The sequence below is a fragment of the Trematomus bernacchii genome, unplaced genomic scaffold (assembly GCF_902827165.1).
Source record: "Trematomus bernacchii unplaced genomic scaffold, fTreBer1.1, whole genome shotgun sequence".
In the NCBI taxonomy this organism is placed as follows: Eukaryota; Metazoa; Chordata; class Actinopteri; order Perciformes; family Nototheniidae; genus Trematomus; species Trematomus bernacchii.
In genome coordinates, this window is record NW_022987662.1 from 2,886,815 (window position 1) to 2,903,852 (window position 17,038).

At 40.4% G+C, this 17,038-nt stretch overlaps 1 protein-coding gene across 1 annotated transcript in view; it reads left to right on the top strand.

Annotated features, from left to right (window-relative positions):
- Window positions 1–416: 416 nt before the first annotated feature.
- LOC117486874 (regulator of G-protein signaling 6-like) overlaps window positions 417–17,038 on the top strand; it is a 79,886-nt gene continuing 63,264 nt past the window's right edge. Inside the window, exons 1-2 of the mRNA XM_034135458.1 lie at window positions 417–512; window positions 2,945–3,283. Coding sequence (XP_033991349.1) covers window positions 3,062–3,283 — 222 coding nt within the window. The 5' untranslated portion in view covers window positions 417–512; window positions 2,945–3,061. The remainder of the gene's footprint in view (window positions 513–2,944; window positions 3,284–17,038) is intronic.

A 17,038-nucleotide genomic window follows, 5' to 3' on the forward strand; every position in this document is an offset into this window, starting at 1 on the left:
GGGGGCAACATGCAATAATAGTTGAATATTTGTGTCTCTCAGTGTTAGCAAGCAACCAAACACTTCCTGTAAAATCAAAAATGTATTGTTTAGATACTTGTAGACAGATTTATGATTTGCAGACGGAGCCAGGGCAGTTGTAATCCTCTGCTTACAGTCTTATTTCTTTTACTGTCAAGAGTTCGATGAGAGGATTAATACCATTCTCCTGTCTGTATGATACATATACACTTAGAGTCTGCAGCTGCACAAGTGGCTTAGCATCAATACTTTCAACAGGGTAAAACAGTAATTGTATTTTCTTCTTTTTACTCTTTGTAATATGTTATATGGGACCTCCTAAGTTTAGACTCCAGAACTACTAATGTGAACTGCATTTCCCATGAGCACTTGCATGCCAAGACACAGGTGCTCTCCATTGATGTCGTTAAATGCTCTGGGATCCCTTTTGTCAAACATTTGCTTGGTCAAGGTCCAAGCAGAGCTTTGTTTCCCCCTTGCATCTGTTTATTGTGAGTATCTTGATGTTTTTTAAAGTATTTTACTTTAACCTTGCTGGATTTAAGTGTTTTTTAAAGTATTTTACTTTAACCTTGCTGGATTTAAGAGGGCAGGCTCTGTTTGACAGGATGTGGAGGAATAATTGACTGGCAATTAAGTCACAGCTTTACTCAATTTCCTGAGATAATGTTGCCAGTAAACCTGAAGCTTTGTTTTGCTTCAATAGCCGCTTTCACACCAAGTACTTTGCCGTACTTAGTTCCCAGCACTTAGTTCCCAGCACTTAGTACCCCCATGGAACTAAGAGCCGATCGCGTTCACACCATGGATGTATAATAAGAACGGTTCACACCGGAATCGCAAATGAAGCCGCTGACGTCACTTCTTCTTCTTCTGCTTTGGGTTTACTGGCAGGCCGCAAACCACTTCACGGCATATACTGCCACCCGAAGTCCCCGGCCGGAAGTCCCCGGAGCTGGGGACTGGCTTCAGTAGAAGCTGCTGGGACTCCCAGCAGCTTCTACTGAAGCCTTCCGAGTAAATCGCCAGAACGCCGACACCTCCTCATCAATCCACCGCTCCCATGTTTTTTTTGTGTTGCCATAAGTTATTCTCTCTCCGTTGGTGCGCGGGGCTAATGCTAATAATGCTAATGCCTGCAAATACAATGGGGGCTTCAAAAAACCTTTCAGAGTTTTACGGGGCATGGTTTGCAATTCGCCCAGCCAATCAGAAATTGGTACTTTTTTCTCCCCAGGATAGTCCCACCTCTCTAGCAGGCACTAAAAATGGGGTTAAAAGTTCTCTGAACTAAGTTCTCTTTTTGGTGTGAACGCAAAATTCCAGGCACTAAACGGGAAAAGTATACGGGTAAAAGTACTCTGGTGTGAAAGCGCCTTATGTGTTTGTGCAAGTGGAAGTTTACAGCAATGATAAATCATTTAAAGTGGAATACAATTGTAAGATACGTGTTTGGAATATTATGTAAGATGTCATCGACAATGTGCTCAATCAATTACAATTGATTTTAGATGCAATTCCAACAAACTGCCACATAAAGAAGTCTTTTCTAATTGTAAACTGTACAATACAAGGCTGGTACTAGATCATTTATTTGTATGGTTTGAGATGATAGATGGAGCAAGTAAAGGAATTGCAGCAAAAATGAAACGCATCCCCAACAATTATTTTTTTACAATTCAACCATGTTTTGCCTATTCGTGGTGTTGTATTTATTCAGTAAGGAAGCCAGCTGGCTGAAGATGAACGTGCTTTGATGAATACCTGAAAGGAAGTTGTGTACTTTTATTTAGGATGAGATAAGTGGAGAGATAACTGGTCCCAGTTATGGTTGGGATGAAATATGTTGGGATGTAGTTTGTAAAGCAGAAAGTCCTGGATGGATTTATGTAGAGTCCGGAGTCTATTCTCCTTTGTTGTTTTTCTTCTTCTCACTTCGTCTCATCTGTCCTCAGGTGTCAATATTTTGACAGCTTTCATCAGAAAAGAGCCAGACAGCCCCGAGTTATGTGTGTGTGTGTGTGTGTGTGTGTGTGTGTGTGTGTGTGTGTGTGTGTGTGTGTGTGTGTGTGTGTGTGTGTGTGTGTGTGTGTGTGTGTGTGTGGTGTGTGTGTGTGTGTGTGGTGTGTGTGTGTGTGTGTGTGTGGTGTGTGTGTGTGTGTGTGTGTGTGTGTGTGTGTGTGTGTGTGTGTGTGTGTGTGTGTGTGTGTGTGGTGTGTGTGTGTGTGTGTGTGTGTGTGTGTGTGTGTGTGGTGTGTGTGTGTGGGTGTGTGTGTGTGTGTGTGTTGTGTGTGTGTGGGTGTGTGTGGTGTGTGTGTGTGTGTGTGTGTGTGTGTGTGTGTGTGGTGTGTGGTGTGTGTGTGTGTGTGTGTGTGTGTGTGTGTAGAACAGGGTCATATGTTGCCGTGTCATTGGTTTCTCTTTACGTTTGACTAAAAGGAGATTGACTTGTGTATGCTTTGTTAATCTGAATTGTAAATAATTAAGATGCATATATCTCAGATGTCCCTTTTTCATGTGTATCATTTATACAAATTATAAATATACAAAAATAAGCATGATTCATTGTATTATGTATATTAAAAAGTATATTATTTCCTTCTTGTAAGTGCTCACTGGTCATACAATCCCAATCTTTGCTGGAGAATAAGCTTGTTATGTTCTGCTATCATTGAGAAAGTGTAAAGAAAGGCAAAAAGTGAACATGATGTCCTCTTTTCTCCTGTCTCTTCAATCTCATGCGACAGCAGAGCTTGAAGAATTGCAGAAAAGAGATAACAGAGAAAACTAAAAGAGAGAATGTATGAGGCCCCAATGTCATCCATCCTGTTCCTGCTGACAGAAGACAGAAAGAAGAGAGAGATGGATGACTGAAGCCGGTCGTAAGTCGGTGTCTAATTCATTTTTCTTCTCCTCCTAACAGCAGCTTCTACACAGAGGAGAGAGCACAAAGGAAATACAGATCGGGGGAAGAGAGAGACTGACGCAGGTGAAGAAGAGAGGATAACCTGACGCAGGAGGAGAAGACTGAAAGCTAGAGATGGCTGAGGCACCTCAGCAGCAGGAGCAGCAGCAGCAGCAGGAGGAAGACGAGGAAGAGGAGCAGCCGAGCTCTGTGGAGGAGACGGAGGCTGACGAAGAGTCTGAAGAAGAAGCGAAGGAGAGCGTCCACACGACCCCGACCCGACCTCTGCTCTCCATGAGGTCCATGAGCACGGTGGACCCCGACGACGACTCCCCCAACATGATCGTGTTCAGAAAGGTAAGAGAAAAGTGCTTTCTTTATGAGTGGGTTATGAGAGGAGGGGCCCCGGGGACATACATGCTAAACGCCCCCAAACACTGCTGTGAGAAAGAGACACTGGGTGTTTCTCAATCGCGAGTAAAGCTGCTTCAGAGCCACTATTTCAAGCATACTACGTCATCGAGTGCCGCCGAAGTACTGTTCCAATCTCCAGCATACTTGGAAATCTACCGAGCCCGGCGTACTCCGTTTGGAGAAATATCGAGTCTGCACATGAGTAGACTCCGCGGTCTTAAAATCCCCACAATGCTTTGCGCACGGACCAATTTCCCCAAATCTGTGGCGGAAGATGTAAGGCGGGGCCTCTCATATGACGCACACCTGCACACTTGCTAGCCTGTTCCACTCTTTGTTTTCCGAATGGCAGGAAGTATTCTTGCCTCGCTTCTGAAGCAAGATGCTCGGCAGACATGTGCTACCAAGCAAGCGTACTCGCGATTGAGAAACACCCTTTGTATTTCTGATTCTCTCGTTGTAGTTATTTTGGGTACCAGAATGATCTCTGTGTAGTTCTTATGTCTCTTTGTAGTCATCTTGAGTCACTTTGTAGTCATCTTGAGTCACTTTGTAGTCATCTTGAGTCACTTTGTAGTCATCTTGAGTCACTTTGTAGTCATCTTGAGTCACTTTGTAGTCATCTTGAGTCACTTTGTAGTCATATAGTCTGTTGGAACTTGTGTTAAGTCACTTCATAGAGTCTCTTGCAGTCATCTTGAACCCCTTGAAGTTGTTTTAAGTCTTTTAGTCGTAATCTTGAGTCACTTTGCAGCTGTCCTACTTCTTTTTGTAGTTGTTTTGGTCGTTATTTCTATTTTTTCAATCCCCACACACTAATGCACCTCCTAGTCTCCTCATCGTATCATCTCAAACTGAATAAAGGGCAAGAAATGACTCCATTCCACAGGCAATCTCCTTCCCTCTAAAATGCTCCTGGCCTAGTAATGAATGCAGCAACATGTGAAAATAGACATCACCCCCCCCCTCAGTGTTTTCATGATGGATGGACTGGGACTCTGGCTTTCATTGTGCCCTGATGCTCTGTGAGTCATGGCTGCAAAATACACATCGTGCAGAGAGAAGAAGACGAGACACAGATTGAAATATGGTGACATAAAGCTTACAACACATTCGGGGGAATTTGAAATGTATCCCCCCATGTTTTAGTTGGCAATGTCTGTAATGGAAGAACTGCAGGGAGAATCTGATTAACATACCTCCTGGTTTCCTCTCTGTTGGGAAGTGTCCATTTGCAATTCAAACAGATGACCAAAAATCTCTGTGTAATTCACATTTTTTAGCGTGTTGATGAAGTTATAGTGAGTTTTTACGAGCTCACTGTTTAAGATGCAGCACGGTAAAGCATCCACAGCACAGTGAAGACAGAGCAGCCTCAGGTAGAGCCTCCTGGTGGGATTTGAGGCATGTGGCGCAGTGGGTTAGTGCGCTGATCTTCGAATCAGAGGATAGCAAGTTCGAGTCCCACTGCAGTCAGCATGTCGTTGTGTCCCTGGGCAAGACACTTCACCTCAAATTGCTCCTGTGGGGATTGTCCACAGTATTGAGTATGTAAGTCGCTTTGGATAAAAGCGTCTAACAAGTAACATGTGATGTAATGTAATTTGAGCTTCGGCAAAACTTAAGTCACTCTGTTGCAGTGTGTTGCACATCGAACAAGTCCCTTTTTTTAGGCTCTGTAGCTTCGTCAGTTGCATCACATTGCGTGCTCAGTGTGATGTCAAAGTTGTACGACTTAAGAATTCAAATGACATGTCTAAAGCTACTGGAAAAAATAAGCTTGTGGCAAATTTGTTACAGCAAATGTGGAGTTACAAAACTGCAGTATGTATCATCATCTCTTCTGTACCTGATCTTTGTGTGTTTCTATGTCAATATTTATGAGAGCAATTTCAAGTTTTTGCCACCTGAGGACATTTCTTTAGAATGTTGAGATGTCCAGGTCGTCATTATTTCTGTAAAGGCTCTTTAAGAGTTGGATCTAGGGTTAAAGTTACCAGTTGGGTTCAGGATTTGGTCACTTTCAGCATCACATGTGTCTGAAACACACACTCAGCCACCTGTGTTCTTAACTGTAGGTCATTTGACTTATTTGGTAATGAAGGATTACAGAGAACCTAACCCACCTAGCCTGTGTTTACCAACAACAGCTATACTTGCATTGTTTTCATCGTGAGATTCTGTGTGTGCCATCATATACAAATGTGCTGCTGGAGACTTCAGCGGGAACGCAGAAGCTGTTTATTTCTGTCTCTCTGTATATACTTGGACAGATTGTATCACTGCGATAGCATCACAACCGACCAAGATATAGTCACAACACTTTATTTGTAGTCTAGTAGTGTGAAAGTGTGATACTATTGTTATCTGATCTGACAATGAAACATTTTTTGGACTCTCTGAAGTGTCGTTGCTGTTTACTGTGAGCTAATGTCGCCTTTTTTGAAATTGCAGATGATGCAAAAAAAACGACTCGCCTACAAGGAAGCCTTTACTCACAGATATTCAGAATATCATTTGGTGTTACTTTACATAACAATCTAAATCCATTCTGCATTAAAACAACACTTGCTTGTAAGCTGAGCTACTGATTCACAACATTTGTTATTACATGAAAGATTGCTTTCTTATCAAATATGTATGTCCTGCCTTCCCATTAGTCTTTCTCCATGACTCATCAATGAGCCCCATCTCGAGGAGGGAGGAAAGTGCAAGTCGTGCAGCGGATTCACAGTTTACAGAGCTAAGTATCAAGCTCCAATTAAAGTTGATGAGTTTTAACACATACTTTTTAAAGGGATTGCATGCTTTAAGCAGATTTTGATCAGTTGAAGAGGTTGTAGGGATAATTTTAGGCTTATCGTGAGAGCTGGATCGGAGCTTGAAGAGTAATTAGGATGAGAAGTGATGCCTCTGGCCTGCAGAGGGATTAATCTGCTACAAAGATTATGTACGACTCAGCGATTCACCCTCCCTTATTTTTGTTTAATTGGCTTCGTCTGTCTGTTCTGTTTTAGTCTAGTCAAATTATTCTATTCTGTGTTATTCATTTTTATTTCATTGTATTTCTATTCTCTAACTTCTGTTCTCTTAATGTTTTATCGTACTCTGTTCTGTTCTGTTTTTTGTTTGTCTTCTATTCCTCTTTACTTTGTGCTACTCTCTCTGTTTACTTTATTTTGACTTCATCCACTCAATCCTACTCTATTTTATCATCTTATTCTATTCTGTCACCTTACTCTTACTCCGCTGGGAATAGAGCATCCAACAACAAATCATTCTTAGTTATGCTCAGGCTCTGTTCAAAGACTTGTAAAAAAACGATGTATTTTTTGACAGACTTTACAGTTTCAATCTTCATGCTAACAGCTGGAGGCTTGTTCTAGCATTGAAGTTTGAATAACACACTGCAGCTTTGTTTCAAAACTCTCAAATTAAACTCTGCAAAAGTAACTTACAATACCGGCTGCCTCGATGTTCTTTTAAATAATAATGTAATATTAAGTACTTAAATTGCTAGTTTATTGAATTGTCTAATTACATGTTGCAGGGTTATTCACTGCAACAGAAAGAAAGTGAAATTGGAAAACTGAATTAATTATTTTTTCATGGATTTATTGATCCAATCCTTGAAGAAGGGCAATACATGTTGACATAATGGATAAACAATTGACCTAGGATCAATATTTTCTCAATTTAGAGATCTAATGTGTACTTTGTGGGAAGTAAGCACCACATAACTCAAGCTCACACGCACGCACACGCACGCACGCACGCACACGCACGCACACACTGTTAGATTTGATGCTGTTGACAAGAGTGTAAGGTGTTGACTCACCTATTCAACAGAATGGATTCAAACCTGTCAGCCAGCATCTGTTCAGAAACTGTGTGTGTGTGTGTGTGTGGTGGTGTGTGTTGTGTGGGTGTGTGTGTGTGTGTGTGTGTGTGTGTGTGTGTGTGTGTGTGTGTGTGTGTGTGTGTGTGTGATGTGTGTTGTGTGTGTGTGTGTGTGTGTGTGTGTGTGTGTGTGTTGTGATGGTGTGTGTGTGGTGTGTGTGTGTGTGTTGTGTGTGTGTGTTGTGTAGTTGTTGTGTGGGTGTGTGTGTGGTGTGTGTGTTGTGTGTGTGTGTGGTGTGGTGTGTGTGTGTGTGTGTGTGTGTGTGTGTGTGTGTGTGTGTGTGTGTGTGTGTGTGTGTGTGTGTGTGTGTGTGTGGTGTGTGTGGTGGTGTGTGTGTGTGTGTGTGTGTGTGTGTGTGTGTGGTGTGTGTGTGTGTGTGTGGTGTGTGTGGTGTGTGTGTTGTGTGGTGTGTGTGTGTGTGTGTGTGTGTGTGGTGTGAGTGTGTCCGTACGTCCAGTGTCTTGTTCCCTTGTTCCTTCTCCATCTCACTAGCAGCTGTTGAAGTGCCAGGCCTGTTTCCGATTCCAGCTGTTTATACAGATACCTGTTCCCATATTCCTCTGAGCTGCTGGAGCGTGAACAGAAGGAGCTCAGGCGTTGGGAAGTCTCCAGGCGGTTGTTGTATGTTTGTATACAAAAATCCATCCATCAAATTGAATGTGTGATGTTGTTGTGAACTGTCATTTTAGAAAAGAAACAGAGGAAGCCAAGACTTTGGATTTTTGAAGAAATGTAATTCAAGGAATTTAATAATTCAAATAAGTGAAGTTGATTTAATTCAAACTGTTGAAAAAGCAGGTTTTGGCTGTTATTTTCTTGGTGAGGACATTCTTAGATTTCAGTCTGTTTGATGAAATCTGCTACTTTGTGCCCTTGGGCTGGTTCCAGGTCTGCACACGTTGTCTTTGTCCCCATCTGGAACACCACCACCACCTTCAGAGGTGTGGTGATGGGGTCTCTGGTTTGTCAGACGGCAGCACCTGCCCTCTTCCTTCAGGGGATCAGTATCATATAAAACTGCCTGAATCATAATCTAATTTTGTAGTCGGACTCTCATTTATGTTCCTAATAGCTTTGCTTTCTATGACACTGTGACCTTTGCTCTGGTAACACCCATATTGTTAACCCCTTAATCGATAAAGGGAGAAAACTAAACAATTGTATGCTGGACTATCATACTATTTAATGTAGTGATGTGCAATGAACAGCCTCACATGCTACAGGAAAAATGGCCAATAAATAATAATGTTCCCCTTTTCAATACAAATTATTGGGTTTTATATTTAATTGCCAATTCAATGTTATAAATCAGAACTTCAAACAATCACCCACACACTCAGAATTGTTTTATTATTATTGTTTATCATTTCTCATGTTTGTCTCAGACAGAATACTGAAAACCCTCACCTACCTAAGTGTCAGGTACAAGCTTGAGTTATGTGGTGCTTACTTCCCACAAAGTACACATTGGATCTCTAAATTGAGAAAATATTGATCCTATGTCAATTGCTTATCCATATCAATAAAATCCATTAATACATCATGAATTCAATTTTCCAATTTCACTTTCTTTTTTATGTTCCCTGTTGCAGTGAATTTCTGTGCAAAATGTTATTAGACAATTCAATAAACTAGCAATTTAAGTACTAAATATTGAATTATTATTAAAAGAAAATTATTAAGAAACATTTGTTTGGACTATCGAGGCAGACCGGATCTGTTAAGTGTTTTTGCAGAGTTTAATTTGAGAGTTTTGAAACAAAGCTGCAGTGTGTTATTCAAACATCAATGCCAAAACAAGCCTCCAGCTGTTAGCATGAAGATTGAAACGGCAAAGTCTGTCAAAAAATACATCGTTTTTTTACAAGTCTTTGAAGAGAGCCTGAGCATAAGAAGTATTTGTTGTTGGATGCTCAACTCCCAGCGACCGGGCAGCTTGTTTTGTATTTCAGTTCTTCTTTTGCCCCAACAAAATGTCCAGAACACTTCAAAGTAGTCCTGAGGTTTTAACACACACTTCTTCAGGAACATGTTTTTTTTTTATGTCCGCTGCATATCCTTTCAAGTCTGCAGAGTGACTTTGAAGACCTGCAGAGGCAAAATAATGTTCTATTTACATACAGAGATGCAACAACTCTTACAGAGAAAGATAAGGGATCCTCTTGAGAGCAAAGGAATCTTCTGAAGTGTTAAAAAAAGGCAAACAAATAAGAATGACATTTTAACCTCTTTAAAGAACCATAACAGTGTAATTGTATCGATGCTATTTGCAGCAATAAAAACAATTCAGTGTGATTTAATGCTTCTATTTAGACTTGATTTGATATTTGTCTTGTTGAGTGTTAACATGACATGCAGACTGCACAAGGTGATGACTGATTTGATGCCTTTGTGCTCCTAAGCCCCTTTACGAGCCGTACAATTCAAGACATGCACAGTCACTGCGATCCGGCGCATATTTATTAGACAATTTCCCACAGCAAAGATATTCATTGGACGAGCCAGAACATGAATCACAGCTCGCTGAACGCCCTACACAGCTTTCTGAACTCTGATGGCATCGGTATCCGAGCAGATACTGCGGATCAAGATTGGTAATTTGATCACGTAGGAACATCTTTATTCCTTTTTAGCAGGAAATGGCTGAACAGATTTTCTCGTAGGTTGCTTTATTGCCTGCTGGAGATTTGCCTTTTTTAAAAAACATGTCTGGTGTGCAGTTGATTTTAAGGAGAAATTATGTAGAGCAGCAAATAACACTCAATGAAACTAAATGTGTGCATTCGTGTAAAATGATGAATGTGTTCTGTGTGGCAGGGGAATATATTATATTCTGTGTGTGTGTGTATCGACCTACGCAACACATGCAGTGCTTCTGCATTAGTCAGGAGAGATGTTTTATGCATGTGTGTTCATGTATGCCTGCGTGTTTGTGTGCTGCTTGTCACTTAGTGAATGACTTCAGACACATCTGATCACCTGCAGATATCTGAGGGAGCTCATCACAACAGAGCAGGTAGCGCGCCGCAGGCTAATCAAATCAAGGTGGTGGGGGGGGGGACGCTAATTGGAGGAGTTTAAATTGCAAAGTTTAAGGTTACAGATTGATCGCGTCTAATACACATTTATTCTTTTAATTCGGCTGTTTGTCAGTGAACATTTGCTCTAGCTTTAGTGATGTGTGCCTGTACTATGTAGGTACATATTCCTGGCAATGGTGACTGCTTCAACAACTCGTGCTTTATAGTGAGCTTGTGTTACAGTACTGTCTATATGTGAAAGTAAAAGGTGTAAGGGATATGATTTTGTTGTAGCCACTTTATTCATTATCATGATCCACGTCAATATTTAAAGCGGTAAGAATTGATTTCTTTGGCCATTTGTGGGCAATGGATCAATCTAGAACACAACACTGACGTATTGTCTTTTAAGAGATGTTAGGGCCGGATGTTAGCCAACAATTGCATTTGCATTCATTTTGGAGGATTTGCAACATTAGGATTCATTTGGAGATGCTGAATGCGTCCCTTTGTTCACCAGCGTGTCGGTCTTCTGTTTGTTTTACCTAGTTGTACCTGTGCCTAAACAAATAAGTTGCAGAGCAGCTGTAGGGACATAAAACGAATCTTAAATAGTTGGGTAAGCTTTTTGTAGGCATTCCACTTTACATATTGTCTTTTAGATTCAATGTTCTTACAAAATGTTGATACTTGCAGATTTAAATTGTTCCTTGAGGTTCTACACTTTACTCTGAGTTTTATTGCATTATCTTCCTCCCAGGTTTGTTTCTTTCTCTCCAACAATGAAGATTGAGATACTGTAGATCAGCGGTTCCCAACCTGTGGGCCTCGAACGCATTGCAAGTGGGCCGCCAAATAATTTGCAAAATATTATGATTTGTGTGTAAACATTTCAATAATAAGATATTTTTTTATTTGAACCTCTTTTCCTTTCTCTTTCTTTATCCTCCTTAGCAACGGTCATTACAGTCCTTGACAGCGGTCTGTACTACTGGATTAACAACGTGTCACATGTTCTGAATCGACCAATCAGAACTTAATTTAGCCTCCGTATTGTTTATGGTTGAATGTGCGGCGCGAACATTTTTAGATTCTTAAGTGGGCCCTGAGTTGAAAAAGGTTGGGAACCGCTGCTGTAGATGAAACATATCAAGAGCATCCTGTCTTATGTATTTAGTAAGTCAAAGCTTCTGTGTTTGAAATGGGTGCTTCTCCTGCAAAAATGTTTACATCTGTTACGTCGACCTTCGTGAAAACAAGCCACAAAGCAGTGAGTAAGTTGGGACTTTGTGAAAATGGTGTCTTTATCTTAGTTTTATATTCTCATTCAAACAGATGGAATCTCTTTCATAGAGCAAATTGTAAGTGATCTCATCTCTGTCTAATTCAACCGTAGAGATTGTATTTTAGGTATCATTAAAGTTGTGCATCAGTTGAAGAAAGAGGGCTGGACAATATTTACTGCAGTATCTGCTGGCAGTGAAAAAGTGTCAGGAGTCCTTCTTGAGGAGGAAGTATTCCCCGGACCGGCAGAAATAATGACATCCTGAGTCCCCACTGAGTTCCTGTTTCACTCGGGCCTAATCCAAACTAATCCTCCTCAGTGTACACTTACAGCTGCACGGATTCAACCTGGTCTCTCTACATTTCAAAGACTATCTTGGCCAAAAAATGAATCTTTGAAGTGTAATAAATAGTGCTTAAAAAAACATTAATGTTCATGTGTGTAATCCTTGCGAAATCTAAATTGGAAAACTTTATTTATCAGATGTGGAAATTAAGTTTCATGACTTGAAAATAAAATGAAAAGCTAAAAAACAGAAGCTTAAAACAGTTTAATATGGTTTTAGCTACTGATGGGTAAGGTAGTACCATTGCCTATTGACTAAGAATGCTTAACGCTATGAGCGAATAGACATTGATAAGGGCAAAAGGCACAGGTTTGGATTATCTTTGAGCAAGTGGTTTTAGTGATAAACACAAGTTGCTGAGAGCTTCACAGCGTCAGTTTGTATCGTGGTCTGAAAGCAGCAGAGCCTAAAAGGGAACAACTTTACAGCCGGTTGCACTTGAATGAGTCTGATCTGTTTCAGAGTTTCCTGTAAAACCCATTCACTGGTTTACTCCTGTCTGACAGCAGAGAGCCTGTTGGTTATTGGCCGGTCTATTGAGGCATCAGTGTGTTTGTCGTGGTCTGGTTCTGTCGGACAGCAGGTGTCAGAGAAGCAGGGCCAAGTCCTCTGTCAACACTTTGGATTTTCACCTGTTTGTATGCATCTAAAGTGACTGCATCCAATCTGTGGCTGCATCTAGGAATTTGTAGGGATGTTTGAATATAAAGTGTGTGTGTGTGTGTGTGTGTGTGTGTATAGAGTGTTTGGCTGCACATCAATGAATTCCCTTGGCTGTTTTTAGACAGGCAGTGATGCTTCATGCTGCTAGTTGATACATATTCACGTTCTGGGAACAGGCTCACATTTAGATCCTTAGAGGAAACAACTTCAGTACATTTATTAAAGTACAATTATAAGTTTCTACACTTCTTTGCATTCCCCTACAGTTGTTTTACTGTTATAACTCTATAAGTTAGTTTGGAAATTAAGATTTTGCATACAAACACAAATGTATACTTTTATAATATGCAATGTATCATTAAAGAATAGTTCCCGTTTGTTGTGGCTTGTGATTCCTTTCAAAATAGCGTCTAGTTTTGACCCCTTCTCAGGTTTCTGTTTAGCAGTATTTCAGTAAACTTCTCAAATAACTTAATAGCACTTTAAGGAAGAAAGAGGGGAAACTTATCAAGAATTATCCAGATATCTAATCAGAAAATAAATGAATGGAAAAAATACAGAAATAAATGCAAATTCATCAAACTATAAGCCACTATACTATATATTGATGAATCATGATAAGCATTGTACACGGGCCTCTTCTGTGCTCAAGGAGTACTTACGTTTTGCCAATCATACTGTTGTCCATTTGCTTGTCAAGGAATGTTGAATTAAGGGCTTTTATAACTGGTTGACTGCTTCAGTGGGTAATCTGAGTGATTCTTAAACTACTGCTTATAATAATAAAGACTGTTGTTGGTCTTTGACACAATATTCTGACGGCAAAAAATCTGCATTGAAAGCTTGAAAACACCTTTTTAAGTGAAGAAGAGGTTATTTTGTTGTCTTCTTCAACAGAGAAATGTCATGTTTTTTTATATTTTCATGCTATATTTACACAGGTTTAAATTACAGCTTTATTTTGGATCCCAACAAAACAGATTTATCACATGAATGAAGGCACTGAGGATTGGCAACTAAAAAAACAATATGTAGTCAAAGCATAGAACTAATACAACATATAAGAACATACACATGTAATAAAGAAAACAACACATTTCAAAACAATTATAAGCTGTCAGTGAAAATCTATTTTAAAGTGAGCTGGAATAATGTGTGTGTGTGTGTGTGTGTGTGTGTGTGTGTGTGTGTGTGTGTGTGTGTGTGTGTGTGTGTGTGTGTGTGGTGTGTGTGTGTGTGTGTGTGTGTGTGTGTGTGTGTGTGTGTGTGTGTGTGTGTGTGTGTGTGTGTGTGTGTGTGTGTGTGTGTGTGTGTGTGTGTGTGTGTGTGTGTGTGTGTGTGTGTGCCCTATCTGAGATATATTTACAATGCAGATGGTGACTCAAAGAAAATAATGAACATGTGCAGCGGCGCTGAATGAGTGCGCAGTTCTGCTGTTTATCGGGGTTTTGTAGCACCATGATTGTTTGTTGTTCACACGGTGGCCTTGTCCCGAGAGCAAACTGTTTAATCCCCAATTAATCTCACAGATATTCACGCTGTAATAAGGATTAACATTTTGTTTTGTCGGTAAAACAATGACGCAGACATCTTCTGGTTCGTCATCAGACACAGCACTTGTCAACATTTGGCAGAAATTACAAAGGGCTGCACATCAAAGGACTACAGCTACACATTTGATCATGAACACACACATTCACACACTATTATGAGAGAGGCAGGGTGAGAAACAGAAACAGCCGAGTTATACAAAGTGGAGGTGAATACATTCAGAGAGGTGTTAATATTTGGATGGCAGATAGAGAATAAATACACCTGCAGCCATTGTTGTGCTAATGCACTGTAGAGCAGATTCAGTCCAATGTGGTGACACCTGTTCTGTTTACATAAAACACACAGCGGCAAATAATGAGGCAGCATGGTCCGTACAAAGCACGTCTCTGTTATCCTCCTCCAGCAGGGACAGAAAGGTCCTGACTACACAGGTAAATATTAAATATGTTCGAATACATAATAAATGCAGGATCTGAACAATAAATCATTGATTTTGAGGCATTGTTGCAAAGAGTGCTGAAACCTCTAACAGTGTTTTTGTGCTTCAACCTTTAGTTTGATTTGTTTATCTGGATTTCTCTGAAATATAAAGTCTCTTGCTGCTATTACTTATCACCCTCTCCATCATGCTGTGGAGTAATACTGTGTAGATAAGTCATCTTTGAACCTGAAGAACCAGACTTCATATTCCCCACAAATAACCACTAAAAGGCAATGTGTCCACTATTGTTTAGCAGATTCCTCTGGGATGATTCCTTACGCACAATCTGGCTCCTGGTCGCTACTTTTTTATATAGGTTGACACATTGAATGATCCCAAACACAGACACATTTAAAATCAAATTAAATGAACATGCAGAGGTCATCAGGATGTCAGCAGGTATAGGTAATGCTTGAGAGATTTATATTCTATGAGTCTATGCATTTCTTTGTTTGAAGGGGCCTTATAATGCTTTTTTAGGGTGTTTCCTTTCCTGTATTGTGTTATATAGGTTCCCCCAAATCCCAATGTAAATGACGTAACAATGTTGCCTTATTTAAAAAGAATAACATAATACATTTCATAATAAATAAATACTTTATTTCATGTAATATTAAAATGGTTAAAATATGGCATGATTTAAAGGTAGGGTAGGTAAAGAATGGAGAAACCAGCTCGAGTGCGCTAGAATTTGAAAGTACGCAGCCGAAAAAAATCTGCCCCTTCCTTCAGACTTCCTTATAGAGCCCCTCCTCCAACACACACGAACGCACACATGACCAATGAGGGCACGAGATAAGTTTGTGCACAGATGGAAGGCTGACAGGCAGGTAGGCCATCCAGTTATTTTAGCCGGGCCGGCTAAAATGATTGGTCGTGCTTTTTACAGCGCCACGGCTTCCACAGATGACATTTTTTTATGTATTTATTGTCAAAGCATTTAATGTATTCATTGCTATCGGGATGTTAAGAGCATTCCATGGAATATAACAAAAAGTGTTTCTGAAGTGAATTACCTACCCCACCTTTAATACAGTTTTGTTTTACACCAACGTGCAGACAGATAACTACCAATTCGTTTTGACCGCAAGTGTTTATTTTTTTTTATTTTTTGTGCCTCGGAACTAGTGTTTGATCATGTACTGGTGCTGCGTGTTTTTTTGACGCACTGGGAAACTCAACGTAGGTTGGTGTCTTTATTGAAGCTCTGCTGCAGTCCGTGACATAACGTTATCAGCAGAAAAATAACTTTAAAGATTAAAAAAATCTCCTTTCACGACAAGCGGCCAACGAGGTATTTGTTTCATGTTTTCATGTATGTGATATTTTCCTTAAAGTGGACCTATCATGGTATATTTAAATGATATAGTGTAGGACCATACCTATATAAGGTATATTTATACGTTTCTGTTTTCAAAATACCAAACAGATCATGCATTTTAGCCATGCCTCATTTCGTTCAATTTGCACTTTTTGTTTTTAGCTCTGCTCTGCAAGGGCAGATTCAGTGAGAACAGCACCACCTACAGGCCTGGCATATGTACTACAGCGTCTCCAGCGCTTTCGAACGGCAATGGCCGTGGCTGTCTCCTCCTGATTGGTGGAGTTGGCCCAATAGCCGTAGCGCCACCGTCCTGACGTCAGGACAGTGTTCAAATCTGGATCAGTTTTTATCAGATCCGTTGCAGCCCCTTTTTTAGAGATTTGGGTATGGAGGAAAATAGAGAGGGTTGTGTTTTCTGACACTTGGTGAGTTCCCTGGAACACCGGGGACACATACTCATGTATAAAAGACGTACAAAAGTGCATTTTGCATGATAGGTCCCCTTTAATATATTTGTAGCACACTATGCTAATGTGTTTTGGCTATGTATATAAGTTGTTCGTTGGTGTAGTTCTCACGCTCTAACGGAAGAGGGGATGCTACAATATTATATCTCCAAGAATAAACGCCTGTTTCAAAGAACCGACCTGTGTCTGTGTGAAGGATGCATGGATCCAATGTGTGTTGGTATTACTCCAGTGTTGGAAGGAGGTATCAGAGGTTTCAGTGCCAAGTGGCAGGTTATTACTAATGAATGTGCACTTTTGTCCGGCACGCTCCCCATGTAGCCCCAGGTCCATTAGAGAATTTGAATGGACGCACACAGACACAGGAAAAAAAAGGAAAAGACAACCCACACTTAACTGATAGATGATATGGATGTCGGAGCACACATCGTTTTTCCATTAGTGTCTCCTCTCATTGTTTTCGGTCTCTTTTTCTGCCTGAACTAATCAATCTGTAGCTGCGTGCCTTTTTTATCTTCAGTTTTAATATAGATGACAAGTTGTTTGCTTTCCGCCTTTTATATCAAGCGTTTTGTGGTCATTTACAAACAGTCTTCTCTGGTTCTTCGTCTGCCTCCTTCAGTTTATATCATTTGGTTCCTTTAGTTGACATGACAC